A 13,778-nucleotide genomic window follows, 5' to 3' on the forward strand; every position below is an offset into this window, starting at 1 on the left:
AAAATAGATCCCCAGTTTCTTTCATCTTGGAAGGCTACTCTAATAGCCATACCTAGCCTGGAGCAGTCAGGCCCCATAATAAATTTGGCATCATTAAGCAGAAAGAGCTTAGTTGTTATGAAGCACATATTCACATGCTAAACCAAAGAAATGTAACCATTCATATATGGAAACTCTGCTTCTCATAATTTGACAGCATACTGATAGATCCACCAGAGGCCAGATAAAATTGCCTCAGAGACTGCATCTGGAATGTTAGTTGCCATTTTAGGCATCCCTAGCTAAAGGGGCATGACAGAACAGACTGTGGGGTTCTGCATAGAAAGAGCCATCAGTCCTGAGGTAAACTAATGGTAGCAACAGTATTGAAGATAAGTTTAGCCTGACCATCAAGAAAAATGCTGGAAATATTGGATGGTTTCCTAAGACTGTGAGAAAATAACTCAGAAGGTGAAAAATGGATGGCTTTAACAGATATTTAAAAAATATATTGTGTTGCTCATTGTTCTTCGATGTTGGCTCTGTTGAATGTTCGCCAGTGACTATTCCTTTTACATTTGTCACCCATACATGGTTCCATTTTTAATATTTTGGTAGAAATGGCACTGGAGTTTGCCTCCTAGCAGGCCAGTGAGAAAGCCTTTGAACTCTTTGGCACAAAAAGAGCTGTATGTTCTTAGCAAGGTCTTTGTTGCAAGTTTATAGAGAGCTTGGGATATCCAACAAAGTAGCAAAAAAACCCAGTGAGTTGCAGCCAAGAATATAGTTTACATGCCCAGGTACCTCAATTTATCCAGGGTTCTTCTAGATAAATATAAGATGCCTTCCAAAAAGATAATATTCAATATGAAAATGAAAACTGATAAACCTTCAGATTAGCTAGTTGTTGTGGGGTTTCTGGGCTGTGTGGCCGGGTCTGGTAGATCTTGTTCCTAACGTTTCGCCTGCATCTGTGACTGGCATTCTCAGAGGTGTATCACAGAGGGAAGTCTGTTATACACTGTGTCCAGTGTGTAACAGTGTGTAACAGACTTCCCTCTGCGATACACCTCTGAGAATGCCAGCCACAGATGAAGGCGAAACATTAGGAACAAGATCTACCAGACCATGGCCACACAGCCCAGAAAACCCACAACAACCAGTTGAATCCAGGCATGAAAGTCTTCAACAATACTTCGGATCATCTGTAGTTTAACTTAATTTGCAGCTTTCATTTGCAAAGAATTAATGCTTTAATTCATTATCTAAAGGCCAAACTACAATTCTTGGACAGGATTCACTCATTTTATGGTGAGGTTGTTTTTTGTTTTAAGGATATTTTTATTCTAAAATTTTTGAATGTGAAAAATCTGATTGAACTTCTATTAAAAAAAAACCCCAAAGAATTTTAAAAAACAAACTACAACTACAAGCTTCATTTTACTTCTGTTTGTATGGGTTGGATCCAAAGCTTTACCAGCAAGGTGAAGATAGTAAAGGAGGGCTGCTCTGCCTTCCCCTCTCCAACTGAAGGCCACAGAACCATCTGAAATTCTAAGGGGGTCTAAGGATGAATGGGAACAATGTCAGTCACAAAGTGAGAGTTGGCAGTGGAAAGGAAGAATCAGCAAAAACTGGTGAGCTGTTAAACCAGCAGAACTGCCATTATACCTGTGGGATGGGATTAGGGTTGCCAAACCCCCACCAGGAGCAGGAAATGCTTTGGAACCTTCTCCCAGCACTGTCCAACGGGCTGGTGGAGAGCTTACCAGGCTTAAAATGTCACCAGTGCAATGATGTTACTTTCAAAAGTGATGTCATCATGTCACTGACTACAAGAGATATGCTCTGATATCTGGACAGAAATCTATGGTTAAATAATACAACATTTTTGCCAAAATATCAGAGCCTCTCCCTTGTCATCAGCGACCTGATGACATCACTTCCAGAAGTGATGTTATTGCACCGGCAATGCTGAGGCCAAGTCCTTATTTTAAGCCTGGTAAGACAACTATCCCCTTGTCTGCTGGTTACCAGGGGTCCAACACAGTGCCTTTATTTATTTATTTATTTATTTATTTATTTATTTATTTATTTATTTATTTATTTATAATTAGTCTTGTATACCGCCCTTCCCCCGAAGGGCTCTGTGCGGTGAACAACATGATAAAAACACTAATTACAATACCCTCATTAAAACAGATTAATAACAATGCATTGCTATTTGTATCTAATCCAATGCCATACTGAAGTACTGCCATCTCACTTCTAAAATATCTTTGCAAACGCAAGGACAAGGTACGTATCTCAATAGGTTAAGGTTTTTCTGTGTTATTTAATAGCTCAGGAGGCCCACTGGCCACTGTGTGATTTACTACTGCTCTACAAAATATATAATTTTACTATAAGCAACAGTTACATATATGAAGATGCATTTAAAATCTTTCCTTTTGAAGCAATGGCAATAAGACAAATGGCGCACCACCTTTGCCTGTTAATATCACCACCTCCCCACAACATAACTCACCATATACATTGACATTGAAAATTCGGTCTTCTTCTCCTGCAGAATTAGTAGCCACACATGTATATTTTCCCACATCACTGGTTACTGCTCCAAAAATGTTCAGTGAGCTGCCATCCGGAGCCAAACTAGAAAAAACATATCAGACAACTATATTTTTAAGACCCAGACTAGATGTTACATCTAACTTCCTGCTGCCATGGGGACTTGCAATCACACAGCAGCTGCCAGTTCCCCAGGGAAGGACAATCCCAATGCACTGCAGAGGCCTAGTTTGGATTAGGATGGTGGCACAGAGAAAGGAGGGCCTCCAGCTCCCCCTCCCCCTCCTGCCACCATTTCCCCTTTAACTGAAACTGTTAGGGAGTTGTGAATTTCAGTTGAAAAGGATCAGTACATATACTACTTGTCTACAACCGTAATAAACTAAATTAATTCATTCAAAGGATCTCTGGAGAGCTCAGCAAGTCATGATTCAATGTGTGTTTAGGAATACAGTGATGTGATAAATACAGTTTGAGTTGTGGTTTGGGTACACACTGGAGGTAATTACGCATTTGTTTCAGTGCACAATGAACATTCCAAAGATCTGCTCAAACAATGTTATGTGCACAACTGACAAAATGATCCTGGGAACCTGCTCCTGGGAACTGAGATCAGAAGAGCCATGTCACAAAGTGACTTAGGGTACTCATTTACAAACTTCCCTGCTGCTATTCTCCCACTTGAAGCATCATTTAAAACATGACTACCACTATTCATTTATTAGGTTGAATACAAGTATGACATTCCCATAGCAGAATGGCAGTTATGCTGATAGAACAGTCCTTTTATTGGCAGAGAAAGCCCAGTGAGCTATGGTAAGAGTGGAGAGGCAGGGAACCCTGCCAGCTTAATTCTGCAGTTAATAGTTTGGATCCCATCCACTGTATCTTATTAATTACATTCTGCTATAAGGGGCATCCAAGGCAAGATACCATGAAAATATGAACAATGCACTAGGGTTCAAAATCTTTGTTCGTAGGAGCTGCTTTCTACTTGCATCACGAATCAACAGTTTAAATATATTTCTTGACTGTTTTTAGCATATATATTGAACATTAGAAAGCTCAACTGCCCTGTTCAGTGATTACAATTTTTGGGGCACCAACCTCACACAACAGGAGAGCATGCTGCCCCAAATACTTCTAATATGTGAAGCTGCCATTTTGTGTAAATAGTGCAGAATGCTATTTTCCTGCCCTGATGTGACTGAATGCATATCTTCAAAAATCTGGGTTTTTGACTGCACATAGCATAGCTGAAAAATACACACTGCCTTTTCATAAAGAACAGAAACAGTATTTTATCAACATGATTATGAACAGCACAATTGCACCTTATACACAAATGGGTCACCAAAATCATAACAGCATGTGTTTTGTATCAGATATAAGATATCTCAGACCAGAATATACCCAGTACACTTAAACCCCTGTTCAGAATTCTATTTGGCTTTCTTACCAGCTCTGCTCTCTGACTTGGCCTTTCCCTGCCTTTCTTTTTCTTTTATATTTAACTTCTCTTTCCCTGCTTTACATCCTTTTATAAACCCTGATTTGCTTCAGAACAAGAGATCTCAATACTTCACCTTATCCGCTGAGACTGATCACTGCTGACTGGTTTTCCATCTTTCAGCCACTGAATTACAGGTGAGGGAATTCCACTGGCCTTACAAGAAAGCTGGATGTTTTCCCCAATGATGACGTTCACCTCACTAGGCATCTCAGACCCAGAAATATCTGGAGGAACTTTGTGTGAGAGAGAAAATGTACATCAGCAGCATCTCTACATGAGTAAGATAGTGACTCAGTTCAGCCATTGTACAAAGCTGCATCTTAGGACCAAACAACACAAGGTCTCAAGGTCATTTTCAAAATAAAGCATTAAAAATGATGCAAGGGCCCAATCCAGATTGAGCCAACTATACAGTGGAAATCGTGTTCCCCCGGATACCTTTTCAAGAGCCAAAACACCTCCACTCCATGGATGTTTCTCTCCACATTAAATTTTGAATATCTAGAGGGTGGAGAAGGGCTTTTTTCTCAGACTTCTCACTCTCTCATTATGAGGTAATCCATTTTACTATATCCTGCCCCAGCTCTGTATTCATCCTTCGTATCTTCGAGACCGCATCACCCCATATGTCCCTGTATGGCCTCTTCGCTCAGCGGAGGCCAACCTACTGGTGGTCCCTGGCCCCTCGATGATACGGCTGGCCTCCACGCGGGCCAGTACCTTTACGGCCCTGGCCCCAGCCTGGTGGAACGCTCTTCCATCAGCTGTCCGGGCCCTGTGGGCCCTTACTGAATTCCGCAGGGCCTGTAAGACGGAATTGTTCTGCTGGGCCTTTGGAGAAACCAGCCGTTGATGGTGCCCCCCGCCCCCCTGGCCTTTTACATCTGTGCCTTTTGCCATCTTGGGACTTACTGTTCCTCCCTCCTGAAAGAGGATTTAAAAATGGAGCTATCGGACGCCATTCTGTCTATGTTAATTTGTTATTATATTTAGCTTTTATCTCTTATCACTGCTTTTAATGGTTTTAACTGCTCTATTTCATATATGATGGTTTACTGTACACCGCCCAGAGCCCTTCAGGGATGGGGCGGTATAAAAGTCGAAAGAATAAATAAATAAATAAATCCAGCCATAGAAGAACAAAATTAGCTCTAAATATTTTCTCTTTTTGCTGGTTATGCCAGATCTTAGTACAAGCACTGTGATCACAGTCAGGTTGATGGTGTTGCTCCTTATCCATCTTGGGCATACAGGCATGCATTGCAATATTTGGGCCATTATCAAGAATGGACAGTTTACAACCTGTGTCTCTCTTTAACCTGACTAGCATGCAATCAGACAAAAGGGATGGATGGATGAAATGGCCATCAGGCAACAGTAGAGTATCTAAGGTCTCAGGTTCAGTCCCCAGCATCTCCAGTTAAAAGGATCAAGCAGTAGGTGATGCGAAAGATCCTTGTCGATGATCCTGGGAAGCCATTGCCAGTCACACTGGCTTTGATAAATCATTGGTATGATCCAGCGAATGACAGCCTCAGAACAGAACAGGCAAGCATTCACAATAACAGTCCATTATTATGGTGCGTGCATATCCATTGCCCCAAGGAGAGAGAGAGAGACATCAGGAATCTACTGGTCCTAGGCTGATCTTCTCATAACAGTGGCCACACCAGTACCAAGACATTGTCTTTTGTTTTTATGTCCAGATTCTGTCTCAAGTTTCCATGCAGAACTTTATAGCTTAATAAATACATTGTTACTTTACAACACCTATCTCAAGACTATTATTTTCAATAAAGCAGAACCCATGGACATAAAAACAGAAAATACTGTACCTTGAACAGAAAGACTGTAAAATTTCCGAGCTTTTCCTTCTACATTTGAGGCTATGCAGGAGTAGTTCCCGCTATCTGAATGTTGAGACCTAGCAATCTGCAGCTTGCTGCCTCCTGACAAAATATGCATCTCAAGGGAATCAGAGTTTTCTAAACACAAACAAATAAAAAGGAATCAGTATTGAATACATAAAGAAGTTGCAGTTGCTGAACTCTGTAACAGTGCGGTGATGCCCATAGCATATTAGGGAAGGCAACATAATGTTTGCACTGTATCTTCTTCCGCAGTGTTCTCTATCCTTGAATAACAGGCCTGCAAATAGGTAAAAACATTGCAGCAGCTATTTGGACTCAGGGAAATCTTTGCAGGATTCACAAAATATATCTTTAAATTATGTATGCCATAACTGGCACAGGTCAGTAAACTGAATTTCTGGCCACATGACTCCCTAACTATGAGGTAATCCTTATGGTAACTACCAGCCTTGAGAATGCTAGCTAATATCAAGGGCTGAAAGAGAACCACTACCAACCTGCCTCTTCTGTGTGACACATCAAGTTCTTTAATGTGTTATGGGCAGTGAAATCCAGATGTGGGAGAACACAGCTGTGGCTGGGGACAGCACGGCAAAAGCAGTGCTGAACTGCCTCCAAAGCAGCATAGGGCAGCACAGGGAGAAGGGAAAACAGGCTTATGCCACACTTTTGTATGGCATAAGTCTGCAGCTGCAGAGGGGGACATACCTGAGCTGGAAGTTTGATGGAAGCCAACTAAAGTTGGCTCCACCACCTGGAATGGCCCCAGCCTGCCCCTCTCTGCCTGGCATCCACTTGGATACCAGCATAGCTCCCTGAGCTGTGCTCCTTTCTTATCCCCACCAGGATAGGCACCGTAGAAGCAATCTGTAAACATGAATCACTGCATGGATTACAGATCCCATTACCAATTGGCTTTCCATTCTTCAGCCATGTTATCATCGGTGCAGGAATTCCAGTAGCATCACAAGTAAAAGTTACAGGGTTACTGATGGTTTCATTGATCCACTCTTGATGACGGCCTTCAATGTTGGGTGGAACTGTGAACAAGAACAAATAAATGCCAAAAAAGTGCTATGCTCCTTCCCTTTCCCAGCCCTATATAGCTCCCTAATGCACAGTCAGTAGAAGTGACAGGGATAATTATTTAAGGAATATCTCCTGGAAGAAATGAACCCAAAATAAATGGGATTTGGTTCAATAAGCTGTTTGGTTAACTAACTGTTGGCTAATCTATTTGTGAACTCATCCATTTTCTTTCCTTCCTCCAAGGAGCACAGGACAGCAGAAATAATTTTCCTTTTCCCCATTTGATATTTTAATTTATCAATTGAGAATCTTTCTATAGTTGCCTTTCTCGGGGCCCAAGGCTGTGATCATCACAAAAGTCTTGTAAGGTCAGTTAGGCTGAAAGCAGAAGTGACCGGCTCAAGGGCATCCACTAAGCTTCATGGCTAAATGATGATTTTAAAATCAGGTCTCTTTGGTCCTTGTCTGACATGGTACACACCTTTTTGGCTGTTTCTGCACAGGTGCCCCCCCCCCCCCAATGAAGAGCAGCATGCCGCCACAGTTTTTGGGAGCCTCCACAAGATGGCATGCTCATCCTGAGTATGATTCATGGGGCTCCCAGGACTTTCCAATTTAATTGCATCAAATGAGAACCTGTTTTAATCTGACTGAAACACAGAAGGGGAGCAGGCAGAGTTAAGCTCTGCTTTCAAAATGGAACTCATACTGTAGCTCAGCCAGAAAAGGGGAGAAATCTGCAGTTAGCCCAGCATGATTTTTGTCACTTTGTCACTTCTGTGACAACAGCAAATGGGACAGGGCTTGAAAATGCCATCGCTACTTTATTCCACCCAGTCCCCACCTGGAAGTCGCCATAGCCTCTCAGTTATTCCTATAAGCTTACCATGAACGTTAAGGTGAAAATTTTTGTCATCACGCCCTGCAATATTTGTGGCTTTACATACATACTGGCCTGTGTCAGATACCTGAGAATGTAAAAGGGGAAATTAGGTGCAAATGTCACTTTGCTGAAGATAACATTTTTCAGATTCCAAATAAACAGATCAACAGAATCACACAAGTCAGTCTTGCTGCATAGACTGAATGCACAAACAAACCAGTATCAATCATCAGTTATTTGCTATATTTCTACATTGTTTTTCCTTATTGCTCAACGTGGTTTAAAATTCAATAAGTTAATTATAAACACAAATATCTCCCCCTCCCCAATTTCCAAATTTAGCCTCAATAATTAAACCAGTGGCATGCTTTAAAGGAGCTGTACCCGGACGAGATGATGACTAGAGATCATGGCAGACGATACAAATATCTAGTTTGCTGTTCAAACATTCAGTACAAGCTGGCAGCGAAAAAGCAATGTCTGTTTTGATTGAAGCATGCCCCGATGGTAATTCCATGAATCAACCTTATCTTTAATGGTCTTTCCATGAATCAACCTTATCTTTAATGGTCTTCAGAAAACACAATTGACAAGTGCATTAGGTTATACAAGCTGATTACTACCTCTGTTCTACAAAGGGCTATAAAGAGGGATGGCTAGACATACTCGATTTCCTTGTCTTTTTATTACTATGCTACAATTTAAGAATCAGTTTTCTTGGTTTTAACATGTATATTTTTGTATTTGGCATAAAACTCCTTGCAGATGATACCAAATTATGTAGGGTGGTGAGAACCACAAAGGATTGCGAAGAGCTCCAAGCGGACCTTGATAAATTAGGTGAGTGGGCTAAGAAATGGCAAATGCAGTTGAATGTAGCAAAATGCACAGTGATGCACATAGGGGCAAAAAATCCAAACTTCACATACACGCTACAAGGGTCAGTGCTATCAGTCACAGACCAGGAAAGGGATTTGGGCATCTTAGTTGATAGTTCCATGGGAATGTCAACTCAATGCATGGCAGCTGTGAAAAAGGCAAACTCTATGCTGGGGATAATTAGGAAAGAAGTTGATAATAAAACTGCAAGGATTGTCATGCCCTTACTATCTCCGAGAAAGCAGTGGTGCGACTTCGCACTTGGAGTACTATGTTCCAGTTCTGATGCTCGCCACATCTCAAAAAAGGATGCTCGAAGAGATAGAAAAAGTACAGAAGAAGGGCGACGAGGATGATTGAAGGAATTGGAGCACCTTGCTTATGAGGAAGGCTGCAGCCGTTTGGGACTCTTTACTGGGTTTGGGAGAGGAGACGTCTGAGGGGATATGATTGAAGTCTATAAAATTATGCATGGGGTAGAAAATGTTGACAGAGAGAAATTTTTCTCTCTTTCTCACAATACTAGAACCAGGGGGCATTCATTGAAAATGCTGGGGGGAAGAATTAGGACTAATCAAAGGAAACACTTCTTCACGCAACGTGTGATTGGTGTTTGGAATATGCTGCCACAGGAGGTGGTGATGGCCACTAACCTGGATAGCTTTAAAAAGGGCTTGGACAGATTTATGGAGGAGAAGTCGATCTATGGCTACCAATCTTGATCCTCCTTGATCTCTGATTGCAAATGCCTTAGCAGATCAGGTGCTCAGGAGCAGCAGCAGCAGAAGGCCATTGCTTTCACATCCTGCACGTGAACTCCCAAAGGCACCTGGTGAGCCACTGCGAGTAGCAGAATGCTAGACTAGATGGACTCTGGTCTGATCCAGCAGGCTAGTTCTTATATACCTCTGCACTCTTGATATGAAGCATTTGTCCATCGCCATTGATTCCCACGTTGGATGATGCCACAATCATGCGTCCATTCTTGTACCAGGTAATGACGGGAGGTGGAATGGCATTGGATTCACATTCCAGAGTCACCGGCATTCCCACTCTCACATTCACCACAGAAAGAACTGAGCCACTGTGGTCTTTAATGCTTGGAGGAACTTTGAAGGGGGAAAACACACATGTATGTATTTAGTTTCCTTGGAAGGAGGATTTGCAACCTGAGAGAAATTGCCAGATGTTAAATATTTTTTTTTGCTATTTTGTTCTTTAACTGTAAAGACACAGTAAGACATACCATAAACAGTAAGGAAGATCCTTCTCCTGCTTTCCCCAGCACTGTTTCTGGCTACACAAACATATTCTCCACCATCAGAAAGCCGGGCCCTAGGGATCTGTAGTGTTCGACCACCTGAAATGATTCAGATACAGCAAAACTCTATAACATGGGATTTTAAGTTCACCACGGCAGAACAAAATTTTACAATCATGTATCAAATAGAACTTCAACAAGGACTGAAAAAAGCAAGAGAGAGGGGGAAAGAGTTTACATCTTGGGATATGAGGTTTCTATGTTCTTTTTTAAAATGACTGCATGTCTCTAGTGCTGGATAATTTAGTAGCAAACAATAATTCTGTTTAAAGAACCCAACTGAGATGGTGGCATGAGCATCTAAGAAAGCATGGGCATTTCTGAGTCCAGTTTGCATGTTGTTCTTCATTGGGCCATGCTGTCCCTTTCTATTTGAGGTAAAACACCAGCAGTCAGTTTGTTTGTGCATTTTGGCATTACCAGCTTGGAAAGGAAGCAAAAAAGCAAACTCCCCTTTTTTTCTTGAACTTTTCCCTTTACTTAAATCTCACATTGGCTTAAAAGCAAGGTGAGGCCTCATATTCAATGGCTGCATTAAATGTACACCAACGGCCACAGAGAGTTTATTGATGCTGTGTTATTAGGCTAAAGAACTGACCATTTATTCTTTCTTTCCTTCTTTGGACAGCAAACTTTAAAAAACTGACCTTTTAAGCAGAAAAATAAGCAGTCCAATATTAGTACCCTAACTGGCTGTTCTAAACAATTATATTTTCTGTATTGTCGAAGGTTTATTTATTATATTTTCTGGTTGTGGTGGGTTTTCTGGGCTATGTGGCTGTGGTCTGGTGAATCTTGTTCCTAACATTTCGCCTGCATCTGTGGCTGGCATCATCAGAGGTGTATCACAGAGGGAAGTCTGTTACACAGTTTGTCCAGTGTGCAGCAGTGTGTAACAGACTTCCTTCCTCTGAAGAAGGCCACACAACCCGGAAAACCCACCACAACCAGTTGAATCTGGCTGTGAAAGCCTTCAACAATAAATTATATTTTCGTTTTGATTTAATTTCCCTGAAAGTGTTCAGGAATCTGAGGCCCTTTCCACACGGGCCAATAACAGCGCCCTAGGGATGGCAAAATGGCCGTCCCTAGAGAGCTGTTCGCATGGGGTGCAGCTTCAGCATCGTAAGAAAGCAGCGCCAGCCCTCGCTCCCCTCTAGTGATGCGCGTTAAAGCATGTTAAAGCGCCCAAACTGGCTCCCCGTAACAGGTTTTCTGGAAACAGCCGGCTTTCCAGCTGCTGCTATTGCAAATGGCAGCGGTGGAAGGAAAAAGCCATCCCTGCCCCTTTCCCCGACGATGGCCGTACCATCCCTGGCGCAACTAAGAGCATATGCGCCCGGTGGCCTGCCGACACGTCTCCCCTGCCCTGCGACTCCAGAGCGATGTCGCAGGCAGGGGGGGGGGCGCGTAATCTGGCCTATTAGGCGACGCCGGGCTGGAAAGATCCCAGCGAAGCGTATGTCGTTCGGGCGATGGCACAGCACTGTGCCGTCTTCCCTGCCCCTACCTGGACCGTTCATGTGAACGGTCCCGGGGGATTGCATCAGCGTTGTATACGCCGACGCACCCCTCAGCATGGCCATGTGGAAACGGCCTGAGTTTCCCCCCAATTGAATCATTTTAAGAACACAGTATGCAAATGTTATTGTTAGCACAATGCCATAAGCATAAATTTGCCCCAGCCACTATTCTGACAAAGCTGTCATGCAAAGGAAAAAGAGGAGGAAAATTCACAACAGCGGATTCTCCTTACCAGGTACAATAAGAGTATTTGTATTCAAGCTGATAGGTTTTCCATTCTTAAGCCAACTGAAATCAGGAGGAGGAAATCCAGTGACCTCACAGGTCAAAGAGATGAAGTTATTCACAACCACAGTCAAATTCTCAGAATTACTGCCAACAATACTTGGAGGAACTGTGGAAAGATATAAAAGTCCAAACATTCTTGCTACACATCAGTCTCATCAAACATAAGAAAAACAAAATAATTTGTCTGACAAAACAGGAGAAAAACACATTCACTTGTAAGGCCTTTTATTTAATTTAAAAATCTTCCAAACAGCCCTCTACTGATAAGATAGCATGCAGGCCAGCTTAGAACAACATTAACAGCACAAGAAAGTACATGAGGTCATACTACAATCTCATTCTACAATGTAGAGCATCTCCCTATGTGACCCCAATCTATAGATTAAAGCAGGGGTCTGCAACCCGCGGCTCCAGAGCCACATGTGGCTCTTTCAGTCTTATACTTCAGCTCCGTGTGGCCTGGAGATCAGAGGTTAGCATGGGCGTGTCCCTCCAGGAAAGGTAAGTGGAGGGGCCAAACTGGAGGTGGCTCTGTGCGTGAGGGTGCCGCTTTTCGCATCCCCTCCACTCACCTCTCCTTCAAGTGCTGCTCTGGAGAGCTGGAGGGACACACCCACATTGCCCTCTGACCCCTAGAGGTCAGAGGGTAGCGTGGGCATGTCCCTTCAGAGCAGCCGCCATCTCCCTCTGCCCCACGGAGTAGGTCAGGCAGAGGGGGTTTCCCTGCCTGGTGCCACTGTCTCCCGCAGCACGAGAGGTGGCGGCACCAGGCAGGCCACGGCCGCCATCCCCCCTCTGCCCCACGGAGAAGGCAGCTGCCTGCTCTGTCAGGCAGATGGGGTTTCCCTTTCCCGGTACCTCCGCCTCCTAGCGCCGGAAGGAAAGGTGAGTGGAGGGGCCAAACCGGAGGCAGCTCCATGTGCAGCTGCCTCTCCAGCTCAGTAGATCTTCGGGGCTGTGGAAAACGGGTCCAAATGGCTCTTTGGGTGATAAAGGTTGCTGACCCCTGGATTAAAGCATCCACAGATGCAGCCATGTTGGGAACTAGATATATTATAGGCAGATTTTTTTTTTGCAGTGTTGTACAGGAAGAAGTGATATAACTTGGTAACTGACTAAACATAAGGAACCATACAAAAAGATAATAAAAAATGAAGCCAATGCTGTTTGCCACATCAAGAGGTGATGATGTTGATTCCTTTTGGCCCCTTCCACACGTACAGAATAATGCACATTAAATCCACTTTCACAATTGTTTGAAAGTGGAGTTTGCTGTTCCACATAGTAAAATCCAGCTTCAAAGTGCATTGAAAGTGGATTGAAAGTGCATTATTCTGTGAGTGCAGAAGGGGCCTTAGAAAGTCCCTGGGGAAACTAAGAAAGTTAAGTGCATCAGATTTTAGATATGAGATTTTTGTTTATACCCTACTTTTCTACTCAACAGATATCCCAAATATCTCACAACACTGTTCTCCCCATCTCCATTTTGTCCTTTCACAACCCTGTAAAGTAGGTTAGTCTGAGAGAGTGGTCCAAAGTCACCCAGTGAGTTTCCATGACAGAGGAGTCAAACCTAGATCCTCCAGATCTTACATTGACACTTGAACCACCACCATGCTGGACTGTGATGAGAGACTGATAGGCATAATTGTGGATTGGAAGGAGGATTGAGGTACATTCGGTCATCACCAAATAAGTGTTGCCAAAAGCCATGGAACTTGATGAGGTCATCCAAAGAGGAAGTGTAGATAGATAACAGCTGGACCAAAACTGGGAGAGTCTTCTCAAAAGTATTGGAAATGCTCTGCAATTTATCAAACAAAAGTGTACTGCCCTTTCCTTCCCGAGAGACTTTGTCTTGGTTTCTCTGTTATTTAATATCAGGAAAGCAACAACTGTTTTTAAAAATAGTACAAAACAGCA

General features: G+C 43.0%; 1 protein-coding gene across 3 annotated transcripts in view; it reads right to left on the reverse strand.

Annotated features, from left to right (window-relative positions):
* Positions 1-13,778, reverse strand: part of HMCN1 (hemicentin 1) — a 414,195-nt gene that overhangs the window by 68,686 nt on the left and 331,731 nt on the right. For all 3 annotated transcript variants that reach the window (XM_048482504.1, XM_048482503.1, XM_048482502.1), the window contains exons 58-65: positions 11,800-11,961; positions 9,969-10,082; positions 9,629-9,831; positions 7,847-7,928; positions 6,840-6,971; positions 5,896-6,045; positions 4,134-4,293; positions 2,507-2,631 (exon numbers count right to left, since the gene is read on the reverse strand). In XM_048482504.1, coding sequence (XP_048338461.1) covers positions 2,507-2,631; positions 4,134-4,293; positions 5,896-6,045; positions 6,840-6,971; positions 7,847-7,928; positions 9,629-9,831; positions 9,969-10,082; positions 11,800-11,961 — 1,128 coding nt within the window. The remainder of the gene's footprint in view (positions 1-2,506; positions 2,632-4,133; positions 4,294-5,895; positions 6,046-6,839; positions 6,972-7,846; positions 7,929-9,628; positions 9,832-9,968; positions 10,083-11,799; positions 11,962-13,778) is intronic.

Source organism: Sphaerodactylus townsendi, unplaced genomic scaffold (assembly GCF_021028975.2).
Source record: "Sphaerodactylus townsendi isolate TG3544 unplaced genomic scaffold, MPM_Stown_v2.3 scaffold_18, whole genome shotgun sequence".
NCBI classification, from domain to species: domain Eukaryota; kingdom Metazoa; phylum Chordata; class Lepidosauria; order Squamata; family Sphaerodactylidae; genus Sphaerodactylus; species Sphaerodactylus townsendi.